At 36.4% G+C, this 27,092-nt stretch overlaps 1 protein-coding gene across 6 annotated transcripts in view; it reads left to right on the plus strand.

Annotated features, from left to right (window-relative positions):
* Nucleotides 1-540: 540 nt before the first annotated feature.
* The window catches only part of TP63 (tumor protein p63), a 224,680-nt gene continuing 198,128 nt past the window's right edge, over nt 541-27,092 (plus strand). For 3 of the 6 annotated variants that reach the window (XM_014732806.3, XM_014732807.3, XM_014732809.3), the window contains exon 1: nt 1,038-1,239. In XM_014732806.3, coding sequence (XP_014588292.1) covers nt 1,178-1,239 — 62 coding nt within the window. In that variant the 5' untranslated portion in view covers nt 1,038-1,177. Of the gene's footprint in view, nt 939-1,037; nt 1,240-27,092 lie in introns of those variants that run through there. The other 3 variants (XM_005601886.4, XM_070243472.1, XM_070243475.1) reach the window with 2 other exon arrangements.

Below are 27,092 nucleotides of genomic sequence, written 5' to 3' on the forward strand. Positions count from 1 at the left end.
TTTTTTTTTCTGTTGGAGTCTATTTTAATTTAGCTTCTGAATCATATTTCATTCAATTTCCAAATCCACAAAACCAGGATAGGTTTACAGTCTATATTCAGAAAGGAAGTAAATTATTCTGTATGTACACTTTTCTATACTATATTAATTTTTGGATATATAAACAATTTAATGGTTTTACTCCAAAGTCGATCGAGTCAAAGCAAAACCAAAGCTAGCAAAAACAGTACGGCATAAATAAGAGAGTGACACAGACTAACAGAAATTAAAATAAGCTAGAATGTTTTCATTAACAGGCAATTTAAAATAAATTTATCAAATTCAAAATAGTCTAAGGTAATATTTTCCATTTTAATATCACTTTAAGCAAATTATGTGTGTGTGTTTGAGGTAGGATATTAAAAAAACTCAACAAAGGATATTTTCTTTTATTTGGGGCAGGCAAAACTTCTAAAGGGATGTGAATGGATATCTCTTTCTCTTAGCTGAGATGAAGAGTGAGTTCTAGGTTAAATATAATCAAGGAATTTCCCTGTCTTTGCTATTTGAGATTGTGACCACAACAGGCGGTTGGCTGAAAGGGAGAATGAAGGGGAGGGGGAGGGGGAGGCGGAGATGAAAAAAAAACAACTCCCTAAGCAGCTCTGTAAAAAAACTTAGCTCCAGAAGCAGTTTCAGAAGTCTTCAAATCAAATCAGTATGCAAATACAGGGAAACGTTAATTAGCTGGAGCAGGGTGGACACTGATCAGCTCAGTTGTGTTACAAAAGTCCAGGCTGCTGAAATTAAACTCTGATGCCACTGATGCCAGCATCCAATCACCAGAGAGACCAGAAGTCCAGAGATGCCTCCAAGTTGCCAAGAGTGGTCAGTATACGTCAAGGACTCTAAAGCTGTGGTACAGGGGGAGGAACGACTTCAGAGAGGATGCCCAGCTGGTAAGATTTGACTGTTTCTGATGTTTTAGTTACTGGATGAATCTCATTGGCTAAAATCAAGAAACACTCCGCCTCTTTGCAAATGTGTGTGAAGGGGGAAGTGTCTAAACTTCTATGTCTGATAGCATATGACCCTATTGCTTTTAGCCTCCTGGCTTTATATCTATCTATACACAGGTATATGTGTATATGTTATGTAATTGTTCTCCATTTGTTCATATCAAAGAGAATTGAAGGAAATGAATTTTGAAACTTCACGGTGTGCCACCCTACAGTACTGTCCCGACCCTTACATCCAGCGGTGAGTTTAAACGTGACGTAACTTCTATCAAACTTAGTTGGAGTGCCTTGTGTATTATCAGTGTTTCTGCCGTATACAAAGAGCAACTCCTTGTTTATGAGCACGGTGATATTATTTTTGTCTTTCTGTGGACTGAAAGTGGTCTTTGGGCATCTTCTCTGATTTTCTTTTTTAGTTTATGTCTGGACCTACAAACTGTCAAAAAGTTTGAAGACAATCCTTCCCATGGCTTCTTAAAAAATTAACACACCATTTAAGAGGTTTAAAATCTGTTATTTGCCTTGCTCAGCACTCACCCACCCAAGAAGATGAAATCTCATTGGACAGGGATATAATAATCCTTGGATGATCTTCAAGGCAAAATAAACACAGAATAATTTTGATTTATACATTAAAAAATAGATAAATAGCCATTGTTATACGAAACAGATTGTAGCTTGTCATTTTGGCTCTAAGGAATATTTTCTTCTTGATTTGTTTCATAACAAACATCATCTTTTGACAAATCTGACTTTTAAAACTTATGATTATACTGAATGTTATTTATGTTTGTAGGAAGGAACATTTGCCTTGCAGTAAGAGGGAATATTAGTGAGCAGGCACGATGTGTGTGCGTATGTGTTTCAAATTAGAGTATGCTATTTTTAAACGAGTAAACGAAATCTGAACAGTGTTTTTCCAGTCATAAAGTTATGAGAGATATTCAAGTCGTATGTAACGGTGTGATGTTGTTAATTTAACAGCATGAGATTTGATGTTGGAATTTCATACTTTATTTTATAAGACTAATGAGAGAGGTCCTGTGAGTATTGAAAACAGAGGGGTCACAAAGGGGTTAACTTGTCATTCACCACCAGTGCCTATTGGAGCCTCATCCCAGAAGTGGAGTGGGCTCTCTGGGCAGGGCTGTTGCTGTCGCATTGCCTGGGCAATTACGGAAGATGTGTGACTTTTTTCATTAATATGATTTGTGACCAGGTAGAACATTCATGTGGACTATGTCGACTTTTGTTTCTCTTCCTGTGTGGTTTCTGGTGGGCTGTGGAGAAAGCAGAAGAGGAGAAGTAAGGCAGAAAGGTGGAGAGAGAAGGAAAAGAGAGGGAGAAAAAGGAAGGAAAGAGAGAGAGGAAGCAAGTTTGTGGTCTTCCAGGTTGAAATGGGAAACGTGAATGGTGACTTGATTCCTGCCTTGCTGTCTGCCGTGAACAACAACGTTAGCAAAAACAAATGGCTCTGGAGTTTATGTTCTTGGATAACTTGAAACTTAGAGTTAGCTGAAGTTGAGGATTGGGTGGATAAAGAGAAAAACACCAAAGATTTTCTGGTTCTCAAATTTTTTTCCACCCTCAAAATATTTTATTCTGCTAAAAATCTTTTGAAATAATATTTCTAAAAGGACAGGTCTGATGAAACATCAGCAGTATAATGCTTCCCTTGAGAGCATCTTTTTTGTTTTTTCCTGAGGAAGATTTGCCCTGAGCTAACATCTGTGCCAATCTTCCTCTATTTTCTATGTGGGTCCATGCCACAGCATGGCCACCCAAAGAATGATGCAGGTCCACACTGTGAACTGAACCTGGGCTGCCAAAGAGGGGCACACCAAATTTAACCATTGGACCACCAGGCTCCCTGGCCCCCGAGAGCATCTTTTGAAAAGTTGGTACTTGGATCTGCCCCAACTCTAGAAGGGACTTTCTTTTGTTGACTAGCAACCCGTGGGTCCATCCTGTAGACCTCTGTGTAGGGGCATTTCTAGTTATTCTTGAGAGAAGCCTGGAAAAATAAGTAAACAAGGAAATTGCTTTTAATATTGTCCCAACAACCTGTTAATTCATTGAGCAAATCTCATCCCAGTTTTTGGCAGATTGTCAAATTCAAAATAATAATAGTACTTTGAATAAAATAGTTTTGAATTTTGCTGAATGCCCAGAGCTTTAATCATGGTGGGTGTCACTTTCGGGGAAAGGAGGGAGGAAGTTGGGGAGCTGTGAGCTTGAGGTGCAGAGTGGTCGAGGAGCATTTATATGTCTAATAAATTGTTTCAGTCAAGATTATATACTTCCCTTTTGTGAGGAAAACTTAAATAGAATTAAAGAGCAGAAAAATCTTTGTTGCTGAGCATCTGCTTGCTGCCATGCACTTGAAATACGAAAATGAATCAGATATGGCTGTAATGTTCATTTATTTAACTCTATAGTACTTATATATTTAATAACAGATATATTTTCTTCAAACATTTTAACTGTTTGTCGTGTATTTTAAGGATTGAATTATTACTATTTTCCTGTCTATACTACTTAGTGAATAAATGAATGAATAAGTGAAATGCACTGTGAGAAATCTATGATATTGTATATATTGTCAAAGCAGGAATCAAACAATTTTCTCTGTGATGCCTAATGAGTGAATGGGTTTGAGTTGGTTTTTCTAAGCAGACAACGCTTGTAGTTCTCAGTTTACAAAATCTATTTTAAGAAAGACCAAATTTAATCATTCCATAATCATAGTCATCTACATAGTTAAATTTGTCTTTTTCCTGACCTTGTCTTTAGAAAGAAGTCATGAAAGAGAATTTTCAAAAAAGGAAAGAACAGGATACCTTGTTATTTTTAACTCCAAGCTACCTTAATGCATGAATTTCCTTTTATCACAGAAGAGCATAAATGAGAGATGCTATTATCATTTATTACTGAATATTAATGCCACTCCCCAAAAGCCAATTTTAATATATATTTCAAAGTACTATGGTAATCATGCTCTCAGTTAAAATTGAGATTTCACCCTCTGTTTTTTTTTTCCTTTGTGCCTGAACCTATTGACATATTATTCATTTAGCTGTGCTCTGATGTTGACACTAAATTACTTTAGTCTTGACAAAAATTTTTCTGAAAATCAAAAGAGCAGTTGAACTATAGAGTTTAGATTTCTTCTTTGATGTTACTGACCATTATAAAGAAGAAGAGAAGGTGGACAAAATCCCAAGTCTTATCATTTTATTGCTAACAATTTTAATGAAAATATTAAATCATAGGTGAAATTATGCAAGCTCAATAAATACGAGCCAGTGAGTAAATTGCCATTTCCCTATAAATGAAAACTAGATGTAATGAGTTCTGTTTGTTCATTTTTTATTAGGTAAATACTTAAGATGAGTCTAAAATATAGCATTTTAGAAACTAAATCTTTGTTAATTTATTGTTTGGGTTATAGTTTGGGCTTTCTTGCATCCTTTAGTTTTTAGAATTGCCATCAAGTTTTTAAAATAGATTCTTTAACCAAGTAATTCTAAAAGACAGATTAAATTCTTTCAAAGTATCGTTTTAAAAACAAACCAGTTAAAATGATAAAAATGAATCAAGATTAAATTTTGAAATAATGTGAGAGTTACAGGCTAAAAATAAAAGAAAATGAAACATTACAATTTGAACCACTCGTAACATGATTTTGCATTATTTCTCTCGGTCACTCTCAAAAGAAACTCAAAATGTTAAAGTATGATATGGATGAGTAAGAAGTATTTCCTGTGTAAATTACATATTGATTGTGAATTTTATGCTTTACTAGCTTAAAGGTCAACTTTGTTAACTGTGCTTTCTAAATATATCCCAAAAGGAAGGGTGGTGGCAGTGAACTTATAGTGGAAGATCCTTTCATTTGTCAAATAACATCACATAAAGGCAGATCTGCTTCTGGGTTGGGTGTCTTCCTCTTACCTCTCCACATTTGTCCTCCATCCTTCTCCTTCTTGCTCTGTACTCTAGGAAGCTGACTTCTAAAGATTGCATTGACAGTTCCTTTCTCCTCTGGTTTCCTCTTGGGTTCAACCAGTGGGCACTGCTAGCAGGGGATTGGAGGGCACGAGGAGAGTGAAGTTGGGGTATATACTTCCCTGGCCGCCTCCCTGTTGGGTTTTGTGCTTGAGGCTGCATGTCCTGTCAGAAGCCCTTGCGACAGGTTCAGGGGTCTGGAGTTTGAGGAACTGGTCCCCACCCTCCCTTTCCTTCAAGCTTAGGTTTGGTAACCATTCCCAGCCTCTGGCAACTCCAAAAAGTCTTCCCATATCCCTTATCTCTTGATAAGTAGTCCTTTCCTTAAACTCTCTTCAACTGCTCTTGTTTCAAGCAATGTTTTTCCTGCCAGGATCAGGGCAAGCACAAAAATAAAAAACATTCCCCTAGTGATGTTTATGTGCATATGAAGACTTCCAAAATTGCTATAACATATAATAATATGATATAATTTCTGATGTGAGATAAAGGATGTATCCACCCATTTCAGTGTGCAAAGCAGTTTTTAGTAAGGCTAATCCACTCATTTTCAGCATCTCCATAATCGTTTGACTGACAAGAATGAGCCAACATGCTCCAGTCTTTGTATATTGTTTATATCAGTACTTGAAGTGAAGCGAGGCAGAGGGCAGGAAGAATTGTTTCATAAAGAAATGTGAAGGTACAACTTATCAACAGGGATTAATGTATCCATCACTTGTAACAAAGAAAAACAGTTCAAATCCTTACAATTTTCACAAGAATAAGTTTCAAAAGACCTTTTTGCCCAACTGTGGTTAGCCTAAAGTGTGATGTGTTATAATTCTGTATGCTGCTCCTGAGCTGTGAGTGCATTTAAATGGCAGGGAGGAAGGGAAGTGTGTTAATTGAGTGAATGTAGGACTTGTCAAAAGATCTAGATAACAGTCTTAACTCCACCCCTAACTTGTTATGAGAACTTCATGAAATCACTTAAGCTATCGAAATCAAAGTTTCCTCATAAGGTAAGTGGGAATAACAACCTTTGATCACAACCAGCTATTCACAACTAGGACTTTGAGAATTAAATATGAACCCAACTAAACTCCGAAGTGCATCCCCTTAGTGTATTGCTCAGTTCTACTATTGTGTGTATAGCATACCTGCAGAGTGGGGATGCCTTCTGAACAACAATTGTGTCCTCATGTAGGCATACTTGAAGTTCCATTTTGCTCTATATCATCTTTAAATTAAGACCAATGATCAATACGGGTCTTGATATGATCTTGTTTCTCTCAATTCTTATACTTTAGAACTGAGAAATCTGAATCCGAGAAGGGGTAAGAGATTTGCCCAAGATCACACAACAAAATAGTAGCAGAACTAGGTCTAGAATTCAAGTCTCTTGACTCCCCTTTCAATACTATTTCTACTGCACAGAATGTATTTCATTAGATCTGCATAGAACTTTACGGTTAACAGTGTTTCCCAATACATTGTGTCTGATCCACCTGGGAGGCGGGCAGGTGTGGTGGGCAGAATAATGGCCTCCAAAGATAGCCATGTCCTGATCCACAGAACTTGGGGATATGTTATATTACACAGCAAATGGGGATGAAGGTTGCAGATGGAGTTAAGGCTGCTAATCAGCTGACTTTAAGATAGGTAGATTATTTTGGATTATCCATGAGAAGCCAATGTATTCACAAGAGCCCTCAAAAGTGGAAGTGAGAAGTAGAAAAGGAGTCAGAGTGATTTGATGTAATAAAAAACTCACCAGATTTTGAAAATGGAAGTGGGTCATGAGCCAAGGAAGGCTGGCAGCCTCTGGAAGCTGGAAAAGGCAAGGAAACAGATTTTCCTCTCCAGCCTCCAGAAGGAGCACGGCCCTGCCAACATTTTGATTTCAGCCCAGCAAGACCCGTCTCAGGGTTCTGACCTACAGAACTGTAATACAATACATCTGTATTGGTTAAGCTGTAAGTTTAAATTGTTAAAATTGTGGGGGCAAGCCCCATGGCCGAGCGGTTGAGTGCGCTCTGCTTCAGCGCCCCAGGTTTTCGCCAGGGATCAGCTCCTGGGCGCGGACATGGCACCGCTCATCAAGCCATGCTGAGGCGGCATCCCACATGCCACAACCAGAAGGACCCACAACTGAAAATATGCAACTATGTACCAGGGTCTTTGGGGAGAAAAAAAGAAAAAAAAATATTTAAAAAAAAATTGTTAAACTTGTGGTAACGTGTTACAGCGGCAGTAGGAAACTCATTCACCAGGATTTTTATCCCCAAATTGCAGAGATGGAAACTAAAATTATTTTTTGTTTTGATTTGTTTATTTAACTAAAGTATTCCATGAACTTATTTATCTATTTATTTTTGGGTGCTAAGTGGAGAAGGTAGAAGATTGAGTAAGACACAATCCTAGACCTTAGGAAATGCAAGTAGAACTAAGTGCATAGAAATAATAGAGAGGCACGAGGAAGGGCAGACGGACACGGGACATGCGGCCTGGAGCCTGCAAGTGCAAAGCACCCACCCCAGAGGCAGTAAATGGGGAGGGTGATTTTTGTTAGTAGCATCTGTGAAAGTTCCTCAAAATGCTTTACACAGAGGTATATTTGTCTCTTAAATGACAACTGAAACTGTACACCCCAAATTCAGATTCAGGAAAACACCGTTAATATACATGTCTACTTCTGATGTTGTCAGGAATTCCAAGAGCTGTTCCATAGACACCCTGAGACTATGCTTTGGTAAGTCTGAGTGGAGCCTGAGAATTGCAGCGTAAACACTGGCAATTTTTATTGACGTAGTTCTCAGACCACTCTTGGGAAAACAGCTCCGGAACTTTTAGTGCTATCAGATTCCTAGTTTATTTTCAGTTTACAATCACATTGATGCCTCCCTCTGAGAAATTGCGGATGGGGGAGGCAGAGAATGCAAAATCAGCATTTTTATCAAGCAACCCTGATGATTCGTGTGTTTGCACACCTAGTTTTGAGAACCACTTCCTACAGTGAGGTACACTTGGACCCAACATCCCAATAGAAGCTCATAAAAAGGCACCCAGTGATATGAACAGCAGAGACTCATGCCTTCCCGAAGAGAGACTCTGTCTCACTTTACTTAAAAGCCAAACGGATTGTGAGATTAAAGTGGCAATTTTCAATCTGTTTCAAGTCAAGAGAGCCAAGTTTCTGATGAGCTGTTTTGCAGCTCAAATTTGTCCTGACAGGGTTTCTATCTCCTTTAAAGAACTCACGAAGGAATAGTCCTCAAGCAACAAGTGATGGATGGATAAAGCACTATAATTATGATCAAAGTCCAAAGGCTTGGATCTGTGTAATTATGCACTTCCCAACCTCTGAAAGTCACTTTGTTCCATTTAAAATAGGATGAGAAATGGACGTGGGGCGACGTGTACTTATTGGTTAGTCAAGGTTTTGGAAATGACAGTTATTAACATTTCTGTTTTACCTTAAGCCATAATATTTGGGGGATAACTTAGAGAGAATTAATTATCACTCTATTCTTATTGTTTGCCTTCTATTCTCCATTTGTATCTGACTTTCTTTTTATTACGAATTAGACTCTTTGAAGTTCAGACTGACATTGTTAAGCTTAGAGAAGAAATGCAAGGGCTCAAAATCCCCGTACTACTTTCAAATTTCCAGTACGTTTTTCTTTTGTTTCAAGTGAGCGAACAATTTGTCAAGTTGAACAAGCAAACACACATTCTCATTTTCCATTAACTCAGGCAGCTCTCTCATAATTGAGGGCAAAACCAGCATCACAATAATATTAAGACTGACAAAGCATTTTGAGTCAAGAAGTACAAAATTGGAAGCTGGTGTGATAGTTTAATCAGTCACATGGTTACCTTGAGTAGATTTTCTTTTAAAGGTTTTTTGTTTCTTTTTGATGAGAAAGATTGGCCCTGAGCTAAGATCTCTTTCCAATCTTCCTCTTTTTTTTGGTCCCCAAAGCCCCAATACTTATATCCTAGTTGTATATCCTACTTGTAAGTCCTTCTAGTTCTTGTATGTGGGATGCCACCACAGCATGGCTTAATGAGCCGTATGTAGGTTCACACCGAGGATCTGAACTGGTGAACTCCTGGCCACCAAAGCAGACCATGCAAACTTAACCACTCAGCCACTGGACTGGCCCATAGAGTGATTTTTAATGTGAGCTTTTTCACAGATGGTGGTGTAGACTGAAATAAATAAGAGAATACATACAAATTCATGATGGGGTAACACTGAAACAGAGACTTTTGCTTCTAAAGTCAAGTACGTTATGCCTTAAGACTGTTGATTGCGTTTAACTTATCCCCCTATGATATCTTGATATTTCATCAAGATAGTCAGTTTTTAGAGCTTCCTTAAAAATACCAAGCTTTAACTATTTTATTTGAAATTCATTATTAGCTTTTCTTTCTTCGTTTCTTTTTCTGGTTCAGTGAAACTTCCATTTTGGTGCTTGAATTCAATAGTGTCATTTACTTCTTAACTATATAAATAATTATAATGTATTTATTAAGGCTTTCAATGAGAAAACACTTTCTTCCAACCTTTCCATGACACTGCAACCTCCTCTAAATAAAAAGTGCTAATAAGATGTATGTTTCCATTTTATTATTCTTTTTAACACTTTTGTTATCTCAAGCAATGAATGCTAACTTTCTGCTTGACAGCATTTTCAAACTAAATTATGAGCAATCAAAAGACTTCTGGGTCAAAATGAACTGTTTTAGCATCATAATTGATACTATCTGGTATAATAAATCTTTGCACCTGCATAAGCAATTCTTTGTATCCTGTAGAGGCTGATGTGGCTTTGAGTTTTCTTCACTAAAACTTGAAATATTTGAATGATTTCTCTTCAAGTTACTACTGGTGCAAATGTAGGCTATCCTTAATGTTGCCTTTGCACTGACACACTTTATTAAACGTGTTTAAGTGTGTCTTCTGAGCAAAAGCCTTCAGTGTTGCCCTATCTATGAATGCACTACCGGCCCTTCTCTCTGGGATTTGAGGTCCCACCTTAACTTCTTACATAAAATTTATGTACAATTTTACCTCTAAGTCTTGAATTCCTCAAAGCAGTAAAGGGGAAAGCTCATTTTTTTCCTCTCTACTTTTCTCCCTCCCTTTCAATCTGTTTTTCATAAATGCTCTCTATTTTTTTGCTTCTTGGGAAGACAGAATATACCTGAAAAAGCTAAAAATAGCCCAAAGTGCTTTGTTTTTCAACCAGTTTGAGCTTTGCTCTGCAGAAGTGAAATTAGAGCATTTTGTAAGTAAAAGTAAGAAATTGTGACAGCAACATATCAAAAAATAAAAACACATAAATAAAACTGACAAAATCTATGACTTTTGGGTTTTATAGGACAACTGCTTTTCAGTAACTAGTTTATCTGAGTTGTTCAGCACATTTTAAAGGAGTTTTGTAAATTAGCTAATATTTAAATAAATACTGTTGGTTGGGATGACAAGGAGGAATAGAAAAAGGGAAATGATAATGCCTTAAATAGTTCAATCTCACTGTAAACTACAAAACTATTCAATAATCAGCAAATATTTACTAAATGGTAGATATTGAATATATAATAAGAAATTTACGAGTTCCAGATTTTTAAGTACTTGTTTTTACTGTAGCAAATCTGCTTCTAGAATCATCTGAATTAAGTGTGAGGTAAAGGAAAATCTTTGAAGCTCAGATAGAAACATAAATGTCAGGGCACTTCATGTATTCTCAGGTGAAACATATTCAGATAAAAGTACTTGTGAGTTGATACCAAGAATTATTAGACATGTGACACGTTTTTAACAATAGTGGAAGCCAACAAAGAAAAGTCTAGTAAAACAATTATTTTTCACATCGTCTTCTAGGTCCATAATTTTTTTTACGCATAGAAGTTATAATCATAAAGTAATTTTAATGTTTTATCCATTATATAAATTACATAAGAACTTTTCATTTGTCACATATTTTTGCGTTTATCATATAAGTAACTGCATGAGGTTCTCATCATATCAATGCAACGTAATACTTTTATCATTTCCCTTATTGAGCATTTAAGTTGGTTGTAATTTTTATTATAAATTAAAAATATTATATAGCCACCTCTCTTTTGAGTTATTTTCTTAGGATCTTTTCATGGAACAAATATTTAAGGAAAGTAAACTAATACATATTCAGTCCATACAAAGTGCCATGTAATTTCCCTGCATTATCTCATATAATGCATTTTTTTTTAGCTAAGTAATATCTCCAGCTTGCAGATGAAGAAAATGATGCTCAGAGAGATAACTAATTTAACCAAAGTGACTTAACTAGTAAGTGGAAGAACCTCTTTGCATTTTCATTCTCCCCAGAGTCAGAACCCAAGACTATCTGACCTAGACACTTTGCTGTTTTCCCCACAATATGCTACTACCTAAGAAGTGAGAGGGTTGGCAAATAAGAGGGTATATACTTTTTCAAGTTTCTGGAAAACGTTTCTATTTAAAAGGGTGTGCCAACGTATTTTGCCAAAGAGTTTCAGTTTTAGACATCATTATTTTTAAATTTTGCTGATTTAGTAGATGTAAAATGACATGTGGTTTTAATTAGTACTGTTTTATTAACTAGGGCAACTACAGAAACCATAATTACTAATTTTCAAAGATCTCAACTTTTGATCCTGTACTTTTAGAAAGTGAGCTGAGACATAAACAGCTAAGTATCTAGTATTTATTGAATACTTACCATGTGCCAAAAACTGTTCTAAGCACTTTGTATATTTAATTTTACACGTTTAATCCTCAAACCACCTTAAGAGGTATTTCCTAGTATTATCTATTGCTAACCAAGAGAAAGCAGTATAACGTTTAAGAGACTGGATTTGGGGGCCAATGTGCCTTGGTTCAAATTCTCTCTCTGCCAATTGTTAGATCTCCTAACTTAATCTCCCCGTGTCTGTTTTCTCTTGTATAAATGTACATGATAATACCACTACCTATCTGACTGCCTTGCTTTGAGAAGTAAATGAGTTAATTATAGTAAGCATTATATAGGTGTAGCTCATATTATCCTTGTTTTGTAGATGAAGAAATTGAGGCACAGAGAGGCTGTGTAATCTGCCCTGGTTAAAACAGCTAGATACTGGTGGAGATGAGTAGTATACTGATTTTTCCTTTATTTTTGTCTGGTCAGTACCTTAATTAACTCTCAGTAAATTCACTGGAATGATTTTTGTCATAAGTTTTTTTAATTCTTAGAGACCCTCAAAACTAATCATTTTAATGTTCTAGAAAAACAGTCTGAATCTAAAGAGGGAAAATGTTACCAAGTGTCATTTTTACCATTAATACAACCCTGGAAAGCCAAATTTGAGGATAATCTATTATACTTCTGGAAATAAATGAGTTTCAGTCATAATGCCTAGGACCTAACACACAAAGTTTCAACTTTGAAAGCTTGGAATTGCCCAGTTTGGAAACTTGGGAGCACTTACTTCAAAAACTCTCCTTTAATTGTTTTTTTTTTTTTTTCATTCACTGCTTTTGCTCCCCATTGCCTTTGATAACTCACAAACCTCTCGTTTCCTATTTTCTGTTTTTGAAATTAGCTGACTTAGAATTCTCTTCCTCATACTCTCAACTCTATTCAGATTAATCCTACTTTTTTCCCATTTCCATCTACCAATGGGATACTTTTTTCCAGTATAGTATTTTGACTTGCCATCATCTTTTGAACAAATTTTTCCCTCCATCTTTGACCTTTTTTTCATTTTGCTCCTCTGCCAGCTTGTCTTAACTGAAAGCTGTTCTTTCTCTGAAAACACCCATAATGTTCATTGCTCCTCAGTAGAAGCAGTATCCTACACGTACTCCTTTTCATTCAGAGAGCCAAGAGAAGAAACCAAGGTATTTTTTGTACAACATTGCTGTTTTCAGATCACTGTTTACCCTCTATTACTCAGCAATCTCGTGTCTTCTGAAACCTCTGCCATCAAAGTGATTTACTGAACTTCATAGCAATACAGTGATTTTTCGTGTATTCTCTTCTGTAACTTGGCTCCATTTTCCTCTTTACTTCGGTCAACTCTTTGGGAACTCCAGTATCCCTTTGAAGACCTTCCTACAATGGAGTCTCACAGTTCCTCAGCTTCCTCAACTTGAGGAGCTCCCATTTCCACTCCATTCAAGTTCCCATCTTCACAACTATTTCCTGGACTTCATCATTACTTAAAGTTATTCTGGTCCCCAATCATACCATCTTACACTTCCCTTCTGGTCACAGTCTATCGTTCCCTCACTTCTCACACCCCTAGCCTATGCTGAACCTGTTCCCTCTGCACATCCTCACAATCTCCCCTGCCAAAACCCAATCCCTTCTTGAAGGTTTGTCTTAATTTCTATTTATTTCATAATGTCTCTTGTGTATATTTACTACAAGTTTCTGTCCGCCTACGAGATCCTCACCACTCAAAGTGGAGTACATAATGGAATAATGCAGAATCTGGGGGCCCACATCAGTCCTACTACATGAGAATTTGTATTTTAACAATAACTCAAGGGGATTCACGAACTTGTTAAATTTGAGAAGCATCGCTCTAGCCTAGCATTCTCCAGCTGTGACTCTGGGAACACAGCAATAGCAGCACCTTGGAATGTGTTAGAAATGCACATTCTCTGGCCCCCTCAAGCCCTACTGGATCAAGAAACCTGGCATTGTGGCCCAGCAATCTGTATTTTAACACACTCTTCAGGGGATTCTGATGCACACTGAAGTTTGAGAACTCACCTATACAACTTTCAAGGTCAGGGCCTGTCTTGTTTATTTTGACGTTCTCTGAGGGTATACAGTAGGTACCTTACAAACGCACAATAAATGAATGAGTGAATGAATGAATGGATAAACCTTTTGTTTATCATCACAAATAATGTGTTATATTCCTTTTCTGATATGCCATACAACTTTATTTATATTTCTCTTAAGGTATTTATATTCACTTACTTAAATGACTAAGCTTTTAATTATTCCTGAGTATGTACTGTGGCTAACATTGAGTCCTATGCATAGTAGGCATTCAGTAATGACTTTAATTCAGTTGAAATATTTTTGTTCCACATTTTTGTACTTTTGTTCCCTCCCCTTCATCTACCTTTTCCTCCCATAATACATTGTTTCAGACCAAGTGAAGGACCAAATTGAAGATATAAGGCAGGCAGGAACTTGACTAATTAGAATTGGCCCCCTTATAACAACAGAAATAAATCGTAGGAAAAAAAAGGTGAAAATAAAAGTGAGAAAGGCAAATGAACCAGGTTTGATACTAGAGACGGTTGCAGACCACACCCATAATTTATTTCCTGACAAAATGGCTTTGGTCCTCATGTCCAGCCATGTGAGAATGTGTATAGTGCAAACATTGCTGGAAACAAAAGGCAGCTTGGGTCTGAAATAGGCTTCTCTAGTCACAAGGGATTTTCATTGCCCAAAGATTTCTATTCGGTCTCAACCAATGAGAACCCGGAGATGAAGCTGTCAGTCTGGGTAACTAATGCTACTCTTGGCAGCAGCAGCTCGTGGATCTTTTTCATTGAACAGGGACAGACTATAAATAATAGCATTTGTCTAGCACTTTGCCACTTCCAAGAACTCCAGAAGTCCTGATAGACGCCAATGTTCGATGCCAACTTGCAGGTGGATTTTTTTTACACAAGGAGGAGGGTCACTGTAATCAGATAGCCACTCAAATGCTGATGTGGTTGTTCAGTTTAAAATTTTAGGCTAAAAATGACTATTTTGTCATTCTGGACTTTTTCTTAATTAGTCATGCCCTAAAAAATTAGGTCTCCCCTGGGGTATTAAAAATTTCTAAAAGTGATAATATCTGTGCTAAGACAATGACTGGTTCATATGACTAAGTTTTCTGATGATCAGTTGACCAAAATTATTAAATATGACCTATAATCTAATTTCAGTAACCTCCCTTTTAGAGGGCCCAGCTCGACAGGTCGTCTTCTGGTGGCTTTGTTTAGTCGTACACTACAATCCACAGGGCTGACCGAGAGGATCAATTGATTGTGCTCTCCCAGAAAGCCATTGCAAACTCTATATGACTGGTTCTCAGGAAACCTGTCATCCATTTTGCCATTTCCCTCATCCTGCACCGTCCAGCTGCTTGGTCATTTGGGCATTCAGTCCTGCTAGGAAAGTGGAAGCCAAATGAGGGGACATTGTCTTAAAAAAGCAGAAAAGACCTCTGCCCTCCCTCCACCCCCTTGCTACAGCAATTTCCAAGAATAGAAAAATCAGCACTAAAAATCATGAGTTTCAAAGCAAGTGGACTAAAGAATATCCATGAGTTTTTAAAATTTCATCTGTAATGGAAATATTGTTTTCTTTAAGAGAATGATATTGAGAGACCCCAAGAGATCAACTGCACTTTGTAATTAAGAAGCTTACAGATTTCTGCATGGAAAGGTTAAATAACTAATTTCAAAGGGTATTTACAATAATATTTCTTCAAAGATATATTATTACAATCTGCTAATCCAGTAGGAATGCATAGTTTCCATAATATTATGCAAAATACATTTATAGTATAGTTTCAAAATTTTAAGCAAAAAGAAAAAAGAGGAGAAGGAGGAGGAAGAGAAGGGAGCAGAGTAAGAGGAGAAGGAAAAAGAGAAAAAATGCCTTTCAATGACAGTGTGTGCTCAAATGTCATGGCCTCTTATTTAATTGTGACCTGACCGCCTTCCCTTCACACATTCCCAATCTCTACTTCCTTACTATGTTATTTGTTTATGTAACACACATCACCTTTCAAAATACTATTTAATTTACTCATTTATTATGTTCATTGTTTCTTATCTGTCTCTCCACACTGGAAAGTAAGCAACATGAGGGCAGGATGTTGTCTGACTCATCCCAAACACCTGGAACAGAGACTGGCACACGTGAATACCCAGTAAACAACTGTAGGCTGAATGAATTATGGAGAAACAGTTCATAAAAAATCCTTAGTCACTGTTGCTTATGTTGCTTTTCCTGATGAGGAAGATACAATTTCTTTAAAATGAGTGAAAAACTCTTAGTGAAAAAGAGAAAGAGGTTTTCTCTTTCATCAGTAAAATGTGACTTAAAATGAGGCTTAATGAGGATTAAAAATGAGGCTTAGAGGGGCCAGCCCAGTGGTGTAGTGGTTAAATTCACAGCACTCCACTTCAGCAGCCTGGGTTCATGGGTTCAGATCCCAGGCACAGACCTATACCACTTGTTGGCCATGCTGTGGCTGTGACCCACATATAAAGTGGAGGGAGATTGGCACAGATATTAGCTCAAGGCTAATCTTCCTCAGGGAAAAAAAACCCCAAAAAACAAACAAAAAAAACACGCTAGAAAAATGACTGATCCAAAGTAACAGGGCTGGTCAATGGGGGAATTGAGACTTACAGTCAGCATTTCACACTCCGAATTTAGTGTTCTTACTAAACTTTGCTACCTATCCTGGTTGTAAGCCTGGACATGTTATTTGTCCAAATCCCTCACAGATGTTCAGGATTTTATCATGTAAAACCCTTTCACACACCGTATTTGAGCCACATAGCTATTATCAGTTCCATTTTATAGATAACCTGAAGGTAGTGAGCTAGTGACTTGCTGAACATCACACGGATGCCTAACTGAGGGCAAAGGCAGGATTAGACACCTTGAATCTAATCAAAGAGACTTTTTGTTATTACGTATTTCTCTCTTGCAACTGTTCATTTAAAAAATGTACTGAGTTGGGGCTAGCCCAGTGACATAGTGGTTAAGTTCACATGCTCTGCTTTAGCCACCCAGGGTTTTCAGGTTCAGATCCTGGGCTTGGATCTACACACTGCTCATCAAACCATGCTGTAGTGGCATCCAAATAAAATAGAGGAAGATTTACACAGATGTTAGCTTGGTGACAATCTTCCTCAAGCAAAAAGAGGAAGATTGGCAACAGATGTTAGCTCAGGGCCACTCTTCCTCACCCCAAAAAAAAAAAGAATGTACTGAGTACCATCCATGTGCCAAGCCCTATTCCAGGCACTAGTGGGCAAACACTTGTCCCTGCTATCACGGAACTTATATCCTCAATCCACAAATAAGCACATAACATGTTGCATGGTCGGAAGTCTCTGCATAAAAATGAGGGTATAGAGAATGACAGGGTTGGATGGAGTACTGTATTAAATGGGATGGTTATCTAATAAGGCCTCTCAGGTGAGGTGATCTTTGAGTGGAAATCTGAATGGAATAAGGAAGGAACCTTGAGGGAAAAGATAATGTCAGGCAGGGAATGCAAGGAGATCAAATTGGCTGGAACAGAGTGAGCAAGAACAGAGAGATAAGAGATGAGACCAATTATTAGGGAGCAGGGCTGTGGAGGGTGGGTATAAAGAAGGATTGATTTTTCTCTCATAAAGATTTTATTTTGTCTTTTGTTTTAAACAATCACTTTAGCTGTGTGCTATGTGGGAAATAGTCTTGTAGAGACAAAGTCTCAGAGCTATTGTTCTAGATAAAAGCTGATGGTGCTTTGTTCTAAGATGGTAAATAGTGGTAGTATCAAGGATATATTTCAAATATGACCAACAGAATTGTTGAAGTTTATGGAGATGGACCTCATTTGGGGCTTGGGTGTCATCTGTAGAAGGGTATCTGGCCACAGCATGGCATTACCTGAGTGAGTATATGTCAGTCCAAAGTTGGTTCTCAACCTCGAAAGCTTAGAAGCCTGATATTTCAGCACAAGATCAATTTCTTGATTAAGCAAACACTCAGAAATTGATATATGAAAATAGAAAGCCAATGTATTACTTCTTACAATGAGAAATATGATGATCTTGAACAAGCTTCTGTTGGCTGTGGAACGTATTCTTCTCCTGTAGACATATTGTAGGGGATAGCAAATCAGATTCTGAACGTTGCTAGATGAATATGGCACAGCAGAAAAATGGGAGATAAAGGGATAATTTGATAGTCTGACATATTCATCTCCATAAAGCTAACTCCATAAGATACAGACACTAAAAAGACCATATAAATACTCATGTGCTTGGGCCAGAATATACAAGTGCCAGAATAGAGCTGGAGACCCCACAGAATGTTCCTCTCTTCTTATTCCTCAGCCCTGGCCAACAACCAACAATTTCTCCACCCCACTAGCACATTCTTCCTTCAGATACGTTAATATAGTTGATCAGATTTCACTCTGCTTTTGGCCTGAGATCATCTCTGTCTCTTTTGGTGACTTTGCCAATGAGATCCACTATATTTTTGTTTTACTCACAAAAAGCACTGAATCTTATTTCTCAGTACCTGAGCTCTCCTCATTCTATGTCACTATTATGAGTTATCTTATGTAATTGTCCTAAACTCTGCTCAATAGATTTATCTGCTAAATTTAAACTGGTTGAAACAAGTACAGTTTTCTTTTCAAATCATTGTATCGTGTTGTTGCTTTTATCATAATACTCAACCTAATTTTCCAGATGGCTCACTTGAGTCTACCTAAAACTAGACCTTTTTGGATATATGGTAGGCAAGCTTTCTTGAACTGTACTTGTTAAGCAAAAATTCTTTGCCGTTTAATTTTCTTAAAGTTTTGCCCTAAACTGTGTTTCATTTATAATAAGTGCTTTTCTAGTTATCTCTAACCTTTATATTTTTTAAGGGATTAAATCTAAACAGATTCTTAGTCTTTGTTATTTTAGCGCCAAAAGAGTGTGTTAGGGAGAAGAATCTCAAGTCTTTCATGTGGTCCTTTGTGCTTGAGGGAGAAATGGTTGAATTTCAGCCCACCCTCCACTAAGGCTGAAGAGATTAAAGAATCAAATGATGATTAAATGCTCTCTTTATGTTTGTTTATGTTATTCATAGTAAATGCTATATTCCTAATCTCCCATTTATTTGTGAGACAACTTTGTACCTATTAAAAGCTGTGAAAAGCATGAGACCCATTTGCCAGTAAAACGTCTTAAAGTACAAAATCAGTTGAAGTTTCCCTCTAAACATTTGAAATAAATATTAAGTAAAAGAATGTTAACACCAAGTTTTTTATTTTTAAAAAGAAACTTGTAATAGTTCCAAATAAACAAATGACAAGGATCATTCATGGTTAAACGAAAAAATAGATTACTAAAATGGAAATGTATGTGGAAGAAGATAGGTTATATATTTTTTAGATGTTATAGGACAGGAAGATCAGTTTAATCTTAGAATAAATTTATGATTATTGTTGTTTACTGGATTTGATATTAAAGCATAAAAGTATCTGAGGTGTTATTTAAGAAATATGTGTACAAATATTTGGTGTATGTATTTTTATTTTGGAGTAAACTAATTTTATTTTTTGGTGAGGAAGATTGGCCCTGAGCTAACATCCCTTGCCAATCTTCCTCTTTTCACTTGAGGAAGATTGTTGCTGAGCTAACATCTGTGCCAATCTTCCTTTATTTTGTATTTGGGATGCCAACACAGCATGGCTCAATCAGCAGTGTGTAGGTACGTGCCTGGGATCCAGCCCTGCAAACTTAGGGCTCCCAAAGCGGAGTGTGTAAACTTAACCACTATGCCACCAGGCTGGCCCCCGAATAAACTAATTTTAAGAAGTATTTTCCAGCTGAGTCTTAGTGGGAGAGATATGAAATTACTAATGTTGAACTTGCTAGAGACTAGATTTCTCAGATATGCCCATGTTGTAATAGCTTTTTACAAAAATATCTAACTATCTAAAAAAAAACCTCTATGATCAGTAGAATAAATAAGTTAAAAAAATCCAGAAATTACAAAGCCCTTTATATTTGCATTAATGGGCTAATTATGTAGAAATGTCTCATGTGCTGAGATACCTTACACTAAGATTTCGACATGAAGTTTCTTGGCCCAACTCTTTCATCCACGTCCTCTTATTTTCCATTGTCACATGCCCATAACATAATTTTTTGTTTAGCTTGATGAGCTGAAAGGGATCTTAATTGAGTTAGTGGAGAGAAGCCAAATTTTAGCTTTTGCATTCCACTGAGAACACCTCAGTGAGAAGATCATGGGATCTTGAACTGTAGCAGCCTTCAGTGAATTTTGTAGTGATTTCAAGTCTTGATCATCAGTTAGGAAGAAATGCCACAGCCAACCTTCTCATGGACGCAGAATTTGCGCGATTGAAAGGAATATTAGTGATAATTTTAAAAGCTACTTTTAGTCTATTGGAACACAATTAAATAAAAATTGAGACATCTGCCTCGGTAAAATCTTTAGAAATTAGTTAGGGAGACTTCTGGTTTAACTCCAACATGTAAGGAGCTCACAGGTTGTTATTCCTTCTCTGACAACAAGAAAAAACGGTCTAAACTGAAAAGTCAATAGCTTTTCTTGTACCCATCAGAGAAGTTGGGTTGCAGGATGAATGGCCACCATAAAGTGTTGAGATAAGTTCATTTGGAGAGACATGGTAAAGATCTGCTTAGCTGCAGCAGAAGCCATGAAATGGGAGGAACATTTAATGGGTAATATTGATTAATTGTTGGAGGTTATCAACTAGCTTAACAGTGAGATACCCCTTGGAATTGCAGTCTTGAAGGAGACTCACACTTTCCTGGGCTTATAAGAATGAGGAACCCTACCAGGTTCTCACTATTAGGATCTGAGTAAAATCCCTCATTAAAGGGGAGAGAAAAAGGAACCATTGTGAAATAAACAGAGTTTTCTCCATAACAGCACAAAAGGACTATTATCTAGAGGAAAAGACTTTGCCAGAGGCTTGTCAGTTGGAAATCTTCCCACTCAGGCCCCATTCAGGCTTAATGTCCTAGTAAGAAGGAAAAGTAACATTGTTGACAGGAATCAAGGTTTGAAAAAAATAGATTGAGAATAATGCAGTCAGTAAAGGGAGTAAGGGTCGGGGGGGATAAAGCTATGCTAGTGGAGAAACATACTTGTGAGGATCACACCCCTGTGATACAGACCCACTAAAATACTGAGATTTAATTGAAATTTTATAGAACCTTTCCCTCCCCAATACCTTACCCTGATACCAACTGGACTCCAGGATAATAGCAGTAGATTACAGATTAAAGAGCTGTAAGGCACAGACTTTCACAAAGGATAGCTCAAAATTAAAAGAGGAGATAAAAATAAGGACATTAGAGGAATGTGAAGTCTGTGACGTCTATGCCTACAGCAAACTTTAATCATAGCCTAACTAACTTCTAACAAGATTAACAAATCATCACACTAAAGATAAATTTACTTCAGTTCCTATTACCCTATTACATGTCCAGCTTTCAACAAAAACTTACACACCATGTAAAAGGTAGAAAAGTCATAGTATGAAGAACAAAACAATCATCATAACCAGTCTCAGATATGACATAGATGTTGGAATTTTGAGATTAATATGTTAAGGTCTTCATAGAAAAAGTCAAAAACGTGTAAGAACAGATGAATAATGTAGTCATGCGTTGCTTAACAATGGATAAATTTGTTGTTAGGTGATTTCATCATTGTGCAAACATCATAGATTGCATTTATGTAAACCTGGATGGTATAGCCTACTACACACCTAGGCTATAGGTACTAATCTTATGGACAACCATTGTAAATATGATCCATCATTGACTGAAATGTCATTATGCAGCATGTGACTGTATAAGAAAAATTAAAAATTTAAGAATCAAAAGGAAATGGTACAAGTCTTTTAACATTACGATTTATTCCAAGTAGGCAAAGCTGGTTCAACATTTGAAAATAAATTAATATAATCTATCATATCAATAGGATAAACAAGAAAAATTACATGATTATATCAATAGATTCTCAAAAAGAACTTGACAAAATCCATTCATGATAAAAAATCTCAGCAAACTAGGAATGAATGGTACTTCCTCAAGTTGATAAAAAGAAAAATATCTACAAACAACTTACAGCTAACATCATACTTCCTGGTGAGAAACTAGCTTTCCTGCTAAGATCAGGAAAAGGCAAGGATGTCCCCTCTTCCACTGCTTTCAATATCTTATGTGAGGTCTTAACTAATACAACAATACAAGAAAAGGAAATAAAAGGTACACAGACTGAAAAGGGAGAGATAAAACTCTTTTGTTTGCAGAAGACATGATTGTCTGTGTAGACAATCCAGAAGAATTAACAAAAAACTCCTGGAACTAATAAGCAATTATAAACAAGCTTTCAGGATATGAGTTTAATATACAAAAGTCAATTGATTTCCTGTATGCTAGCAGTGAACAAGTAGAATTTGAAATGAAAACAATACTATTTACATTAGCACACAAAAACTGAAATGCTTAAGTATAAATCTAACAAAGTACATACAAGATCTATATGAGGAAATCTATAAAACAATGATGAAAGAAATCAAAATTAATTAAATGGAGAGATATTCCATGTTTCTAGATAAGAAGATTCAATATTGTCCAGATGTCAGTTCTTCCCAACCTGATCTATACATTCAACACAATCCATATCAAAATTCCAGGAAGTTATTTTATTGATATTGACAAACTGATTCTAAAGTTTATATGGAGAGACAAAAGACCTGGACTAGTAGACACATTATTGAAGGAGAAGAACAAAATTGGAGAACTGACATTACCCAAGCTCAAGACCTAACATAAATCTATGTAATCAAGACAGTTTGGTATTGATGGAACAATAGACAAATCAATGGAACAGAATAAGGAACCCAGAAATAAACCCACATAAATATAGTCAACTAATCCTTGACAAAAGAGCAAAGGTAATACAATGGAGCAAAGATAGTCTTTTCAACATATGATGTTGGAACAAGTGGACATCTACATGCAAAAAAAAAAACCAAAAAGGAATCTAGACACAGACCTTACATCCTCTATAAAAACTAATTCAAGGGGCCAGCCTGGTTGTTTAGTGGTTAAGTTTGCATGCTCTGCTTTGGCAGTCCAGGTTTCACCAGTTTGGATCCCAGGCACAGACCTACGCACTGCTTATCAGGCCACGCTGTGGCAGGCATCCCATGTATGAAATGGAGGAAGATGGGTACAGATGTTAGCTCACAGCCAATTTTCCTCGGAAAAATAAAGACAAGACAAGAAATCATCAAAAATACTGTAAAAAAATTAATTCAACATGAATCATAGATTTCACTGTAAAACTCAAAACTGTAAAACTGCTGGACAATAATGAGAAAATCTAGAGGATCTTGGGTATGGCAATGACTTTTTAGACATAAAACAAAAGGCATTATCCATGAAAGAGATAATTGATAAGCTGGACTTCATTAAAGTTAGAACTTCCACCCTGTGAAAGACAAGATCAAAAAATGAGAAGACAAGCCACAGACTGGGAGAAAATATTTGCAAAAGACATATGTGATAAAGGATTGTTATCCAAAATATACAAACAACTCTTAAAACTCAACAGTAAGAAAATTAACAATCTGATTAAAAAGTGGGCAAAAGACCTGAATAGATACCTCATCAAGGAAGAAATACAGATGTTAAATAAACATACAAAAAGATATTCAACATTATATGTCATTATGGAATTGCAAATTAAAACAATGAGATAACATTGCACATCTATTAGAATGGCCAAAATCCAAAACATTGACAACACCAAATGCTAGCAAGGTTGTGGAGCAGCATGAACTCTCATTCATTGCTGATGGGAATGCAAAATGGTACAGCCAATTTGGAAGACAGTTTGGCAGTTTCTCATGAAACTAAATGTGTTCTTACAACATGATCCAATTGTTCTCCTTTGTATTTTCCCAAATGGGTTGAAAACTTATCTCCACACAAAAACTTGCATATGGATGTTTATAGCAGCCTTATTCATATTTGTGAAAAACTGAAAGGACCAAGAAGTCCTTCAGTGGGTGAATTGATAAATAAACTGTGGTACATCCATATAATGGGATGTTATTTGGTGCTAAAAATAAATGCGCTATCAAGACATGAAAAGACATGGAGGAAATGGAGGAATCATAAACGCACATTACTAAGTGAAAGAAGCCAATCTGAAAAGACTACATAATGTATGATTCCAACTATATGACATTCTGAAAAAGGCAAAACTATGGAAATAGTAACAGGATGAGTGGTGGCCAAGAGTTTGAGAAGGGAGGGATGAATACGTATTTTTAGGGGAGTGAAACTACTCTGTGTGATAGTATAATGGTGAATACTCAGCGTTATATATTTGCCTAAACCTGTAGAATGTACAACACCAAGAGAGGACCTTAATGTAAAGTATGACTGTGGGTGATGATGATGTGTCAACTTAAGTTCAACAAGTGTCACAAATGTATACTCTGGTTGATAGTTGGGGAGACAGTACCTATGTAGGAGTAGAGGATATATGGGAAATCTCTGTACCTTCTGCTCATTTTTGCTGTATACTAAAACTGCTCTAAAAAATAAAGTCTATTAAAAACAAACAAACAAACAAACAAAAAACCAGTATAACAAGAATGAAGAATGCCCTCTACAGGCTCATCAGTAGACTCATCATAGCCTCCAGCCAGGGAAAGAAGCAGTGAACTAGAAAATAGGTCAGTAGAATCTTCTCAAACTGAAATGCGAGGAGAAAAAAGAATTTAAAACATGAACAGGTTATCCAAGAACTGTGAGACAATATTAAAAAGTGCAGCATACTTATAATTGGAATACAAGAAGAAGAGAGAGCTGAGCAAATGAAATAAGTAATAATGGTTGAAGATTTTCCTAAATTAATGAAACAGAGGACCACAGATCTCAGAAGCTCAGACAACAAGCAGCAGGATAACTACCAAAAAGCAGATATACCCACACACCCATAGTAATATTATATTTATTTATTTTATTTTTTGATGAGGAGGATTGGCCCTGAACTAACATCTGTGCCAATATTCTTCCATTCTTTGTATGTGGGATGTCACCACAGCATGGCCCAATAAACGGTGTGCAGGTTCTCGCCCAGGATCTGAACCCATGAACCCTGGGCTGCCAAAATGAAGCACATGAACTTAACCACTGTGCCACTGGGCTGGCCCTGGAATATCATATTTAAACTATAGAAAACCAAAGACAAAGAGAAAATCTTGAAAGAAGCTGAGGGAGCAGGGGGAAGGGAGGGAATCACCTTATCTACAGGGGAACAAGGATAAGAATTACAGCAGACTTTTCAAAAAATCATTCAGGCCAGAAGAAAGCAGAGTGAAATACTGAAAGTGTTAAAAAAAAAAAAAAAAAAGAACCTTAAATTCTACATCCAGTGAAATTATCCTTCAAAACTGAAAACAAATCAAGATTTTTTTCAGAGAAACAAAAACTAAGGGAATTCATTGCCATCAGAGTTGCCTGCAAGGAATGTTAAAAGAAGTTCTTAAGGTAGAAGGAAGGTAAGGTGCTTGAATAAAAGTATTTTTTTTATATGAAGAAAGGAAGAGGACTGGAGAAAGAATAAATGAAGGTAAAATAAAATCTTTCTTATTCTTAACTGATCTAAAAGAATACAATTTAAAACAATAATAGTAACAATGTATTGGGTGATTAAAGCATATAGCTAAGTGAAGTGAATGACAGCAGTGTCCCGAGAGATGAGAAAGAGGAATTGTGAGTTCTTTGTTATAATGTAGCTACTCTACACATGAAGTAGTATAGTGTTATTTGAAGGCAGATAAATTAGTTAAAAATGCATACTGTGAACTCTAGGGCAACCATCAAAAGAATGTTTAATTATAATTGATACATGAAGAGAGGAGATAAAATGGTATCATATGATATGCTCAGTTAAACCAAAGAATGCATAAAAATGAGTGGTAGTGGTGGAGTCAAATAACAAATGTAGTGAATACAAAACTGTTACAAACATGGTCCATATTAACCCACCTAAACCAATGCTCACCTTAATTTGAATGGTCTAAACACACCAATTCAAAGACAGATTGTCAGAGTGGAATGAAAAATAAATATCTAAATATATGTTGTCTACAAGAAATCGACTTTAAATATAAAGACTCAGATAGGTTAAAGGTGAAGGGATGGAAAAGATATACCATGCTAATATTAATCAAAAAAAAAGAAAAGAAGGAAGGGAAAGAAGCTGGAACATTTATATTCATAAGAGACAAAGTAGACTTCAGAACAAGGAAGTCTGAAGGTCATTACATAGTAATAATGGGATCAATTCTCCAAGAAGACATAATAGTACTAAATGTACTTAATAATCATCAAAATATGTGTGGCAAAAACTGATGGAATTAATAGGAGAGATAGATAAATCCACTATTATGGTTATAAACTTCAATACCCAAAACTGCAAGCAACCAAGATTTCATTCAATAGGTGAATTGATAAGTAAACTGCAGTATATCTGTACAATGGAATGCTATTTAGAAAAAAATAATGTTTATGGAAGTATGCAAAGACATCAATGAATCTTAAGTGCATATTGCTGAGTAAAAGAAGCCAATCTGAAAAGACTGCATACTATATGACTGCAATTATATGACATTCTGGAAAAGGCAAAACCACAGAGACAAGAAAAAGATCAGTGGTTGCTAGGAATTTGGGGTAAGGAGGAGACTGTTGAATAGGTGAAGCATAGGGGATTCTTTTGGGCAATGGGAATTATTCTCCATGATACCGAAAAGGTGGATACAAACTATTCATTTGTCAAAACCCATAGAACTTTACAGCACAATGAATGAACCTTAATGTGTACATATTTTTAAAAGATCATTTAGGAGATGAGGGATCTTCCAAAGGCATGCAGAATGTGACAATGCAATCTTACTGTATTAGAAATGTATGAAACTCCTCACTGAAAGGGACAGGGGAACAGCTGCTGACCTAAGTAACTTTAGAAATAAATGGAGTCTGCAAGATGAAGACAAGGGAACTGACCATAAAAACTATACTCTGGTTGATAAAGTTATTTCCTGTGAATATACAGGTTAACAATTCTGACACCACTAGACATGTAGACTGGAATTGAACAATTAAATTAATGGATGGTAGATGGTAAAACCAGATTTCCTAACAATGTAGTGGGAGATTATGGATAAGCAATGGGAGGAGACTAAAATGATCCATGT

The sequence above is a fragment of the Equus caballus genome, chromosome 19, assembly GCF_041296265.1.
Source record: "Equus caballus isolate H_3958 breed thoroughbred chromosome 19, TB-T2T, whole genome shotgun sequence".
Lineage (NCBI taxonomy): Eukaryota > Metazoa > Chordata > Mammalia > Perissodactyla > Equidae > Equus > Equus caballus.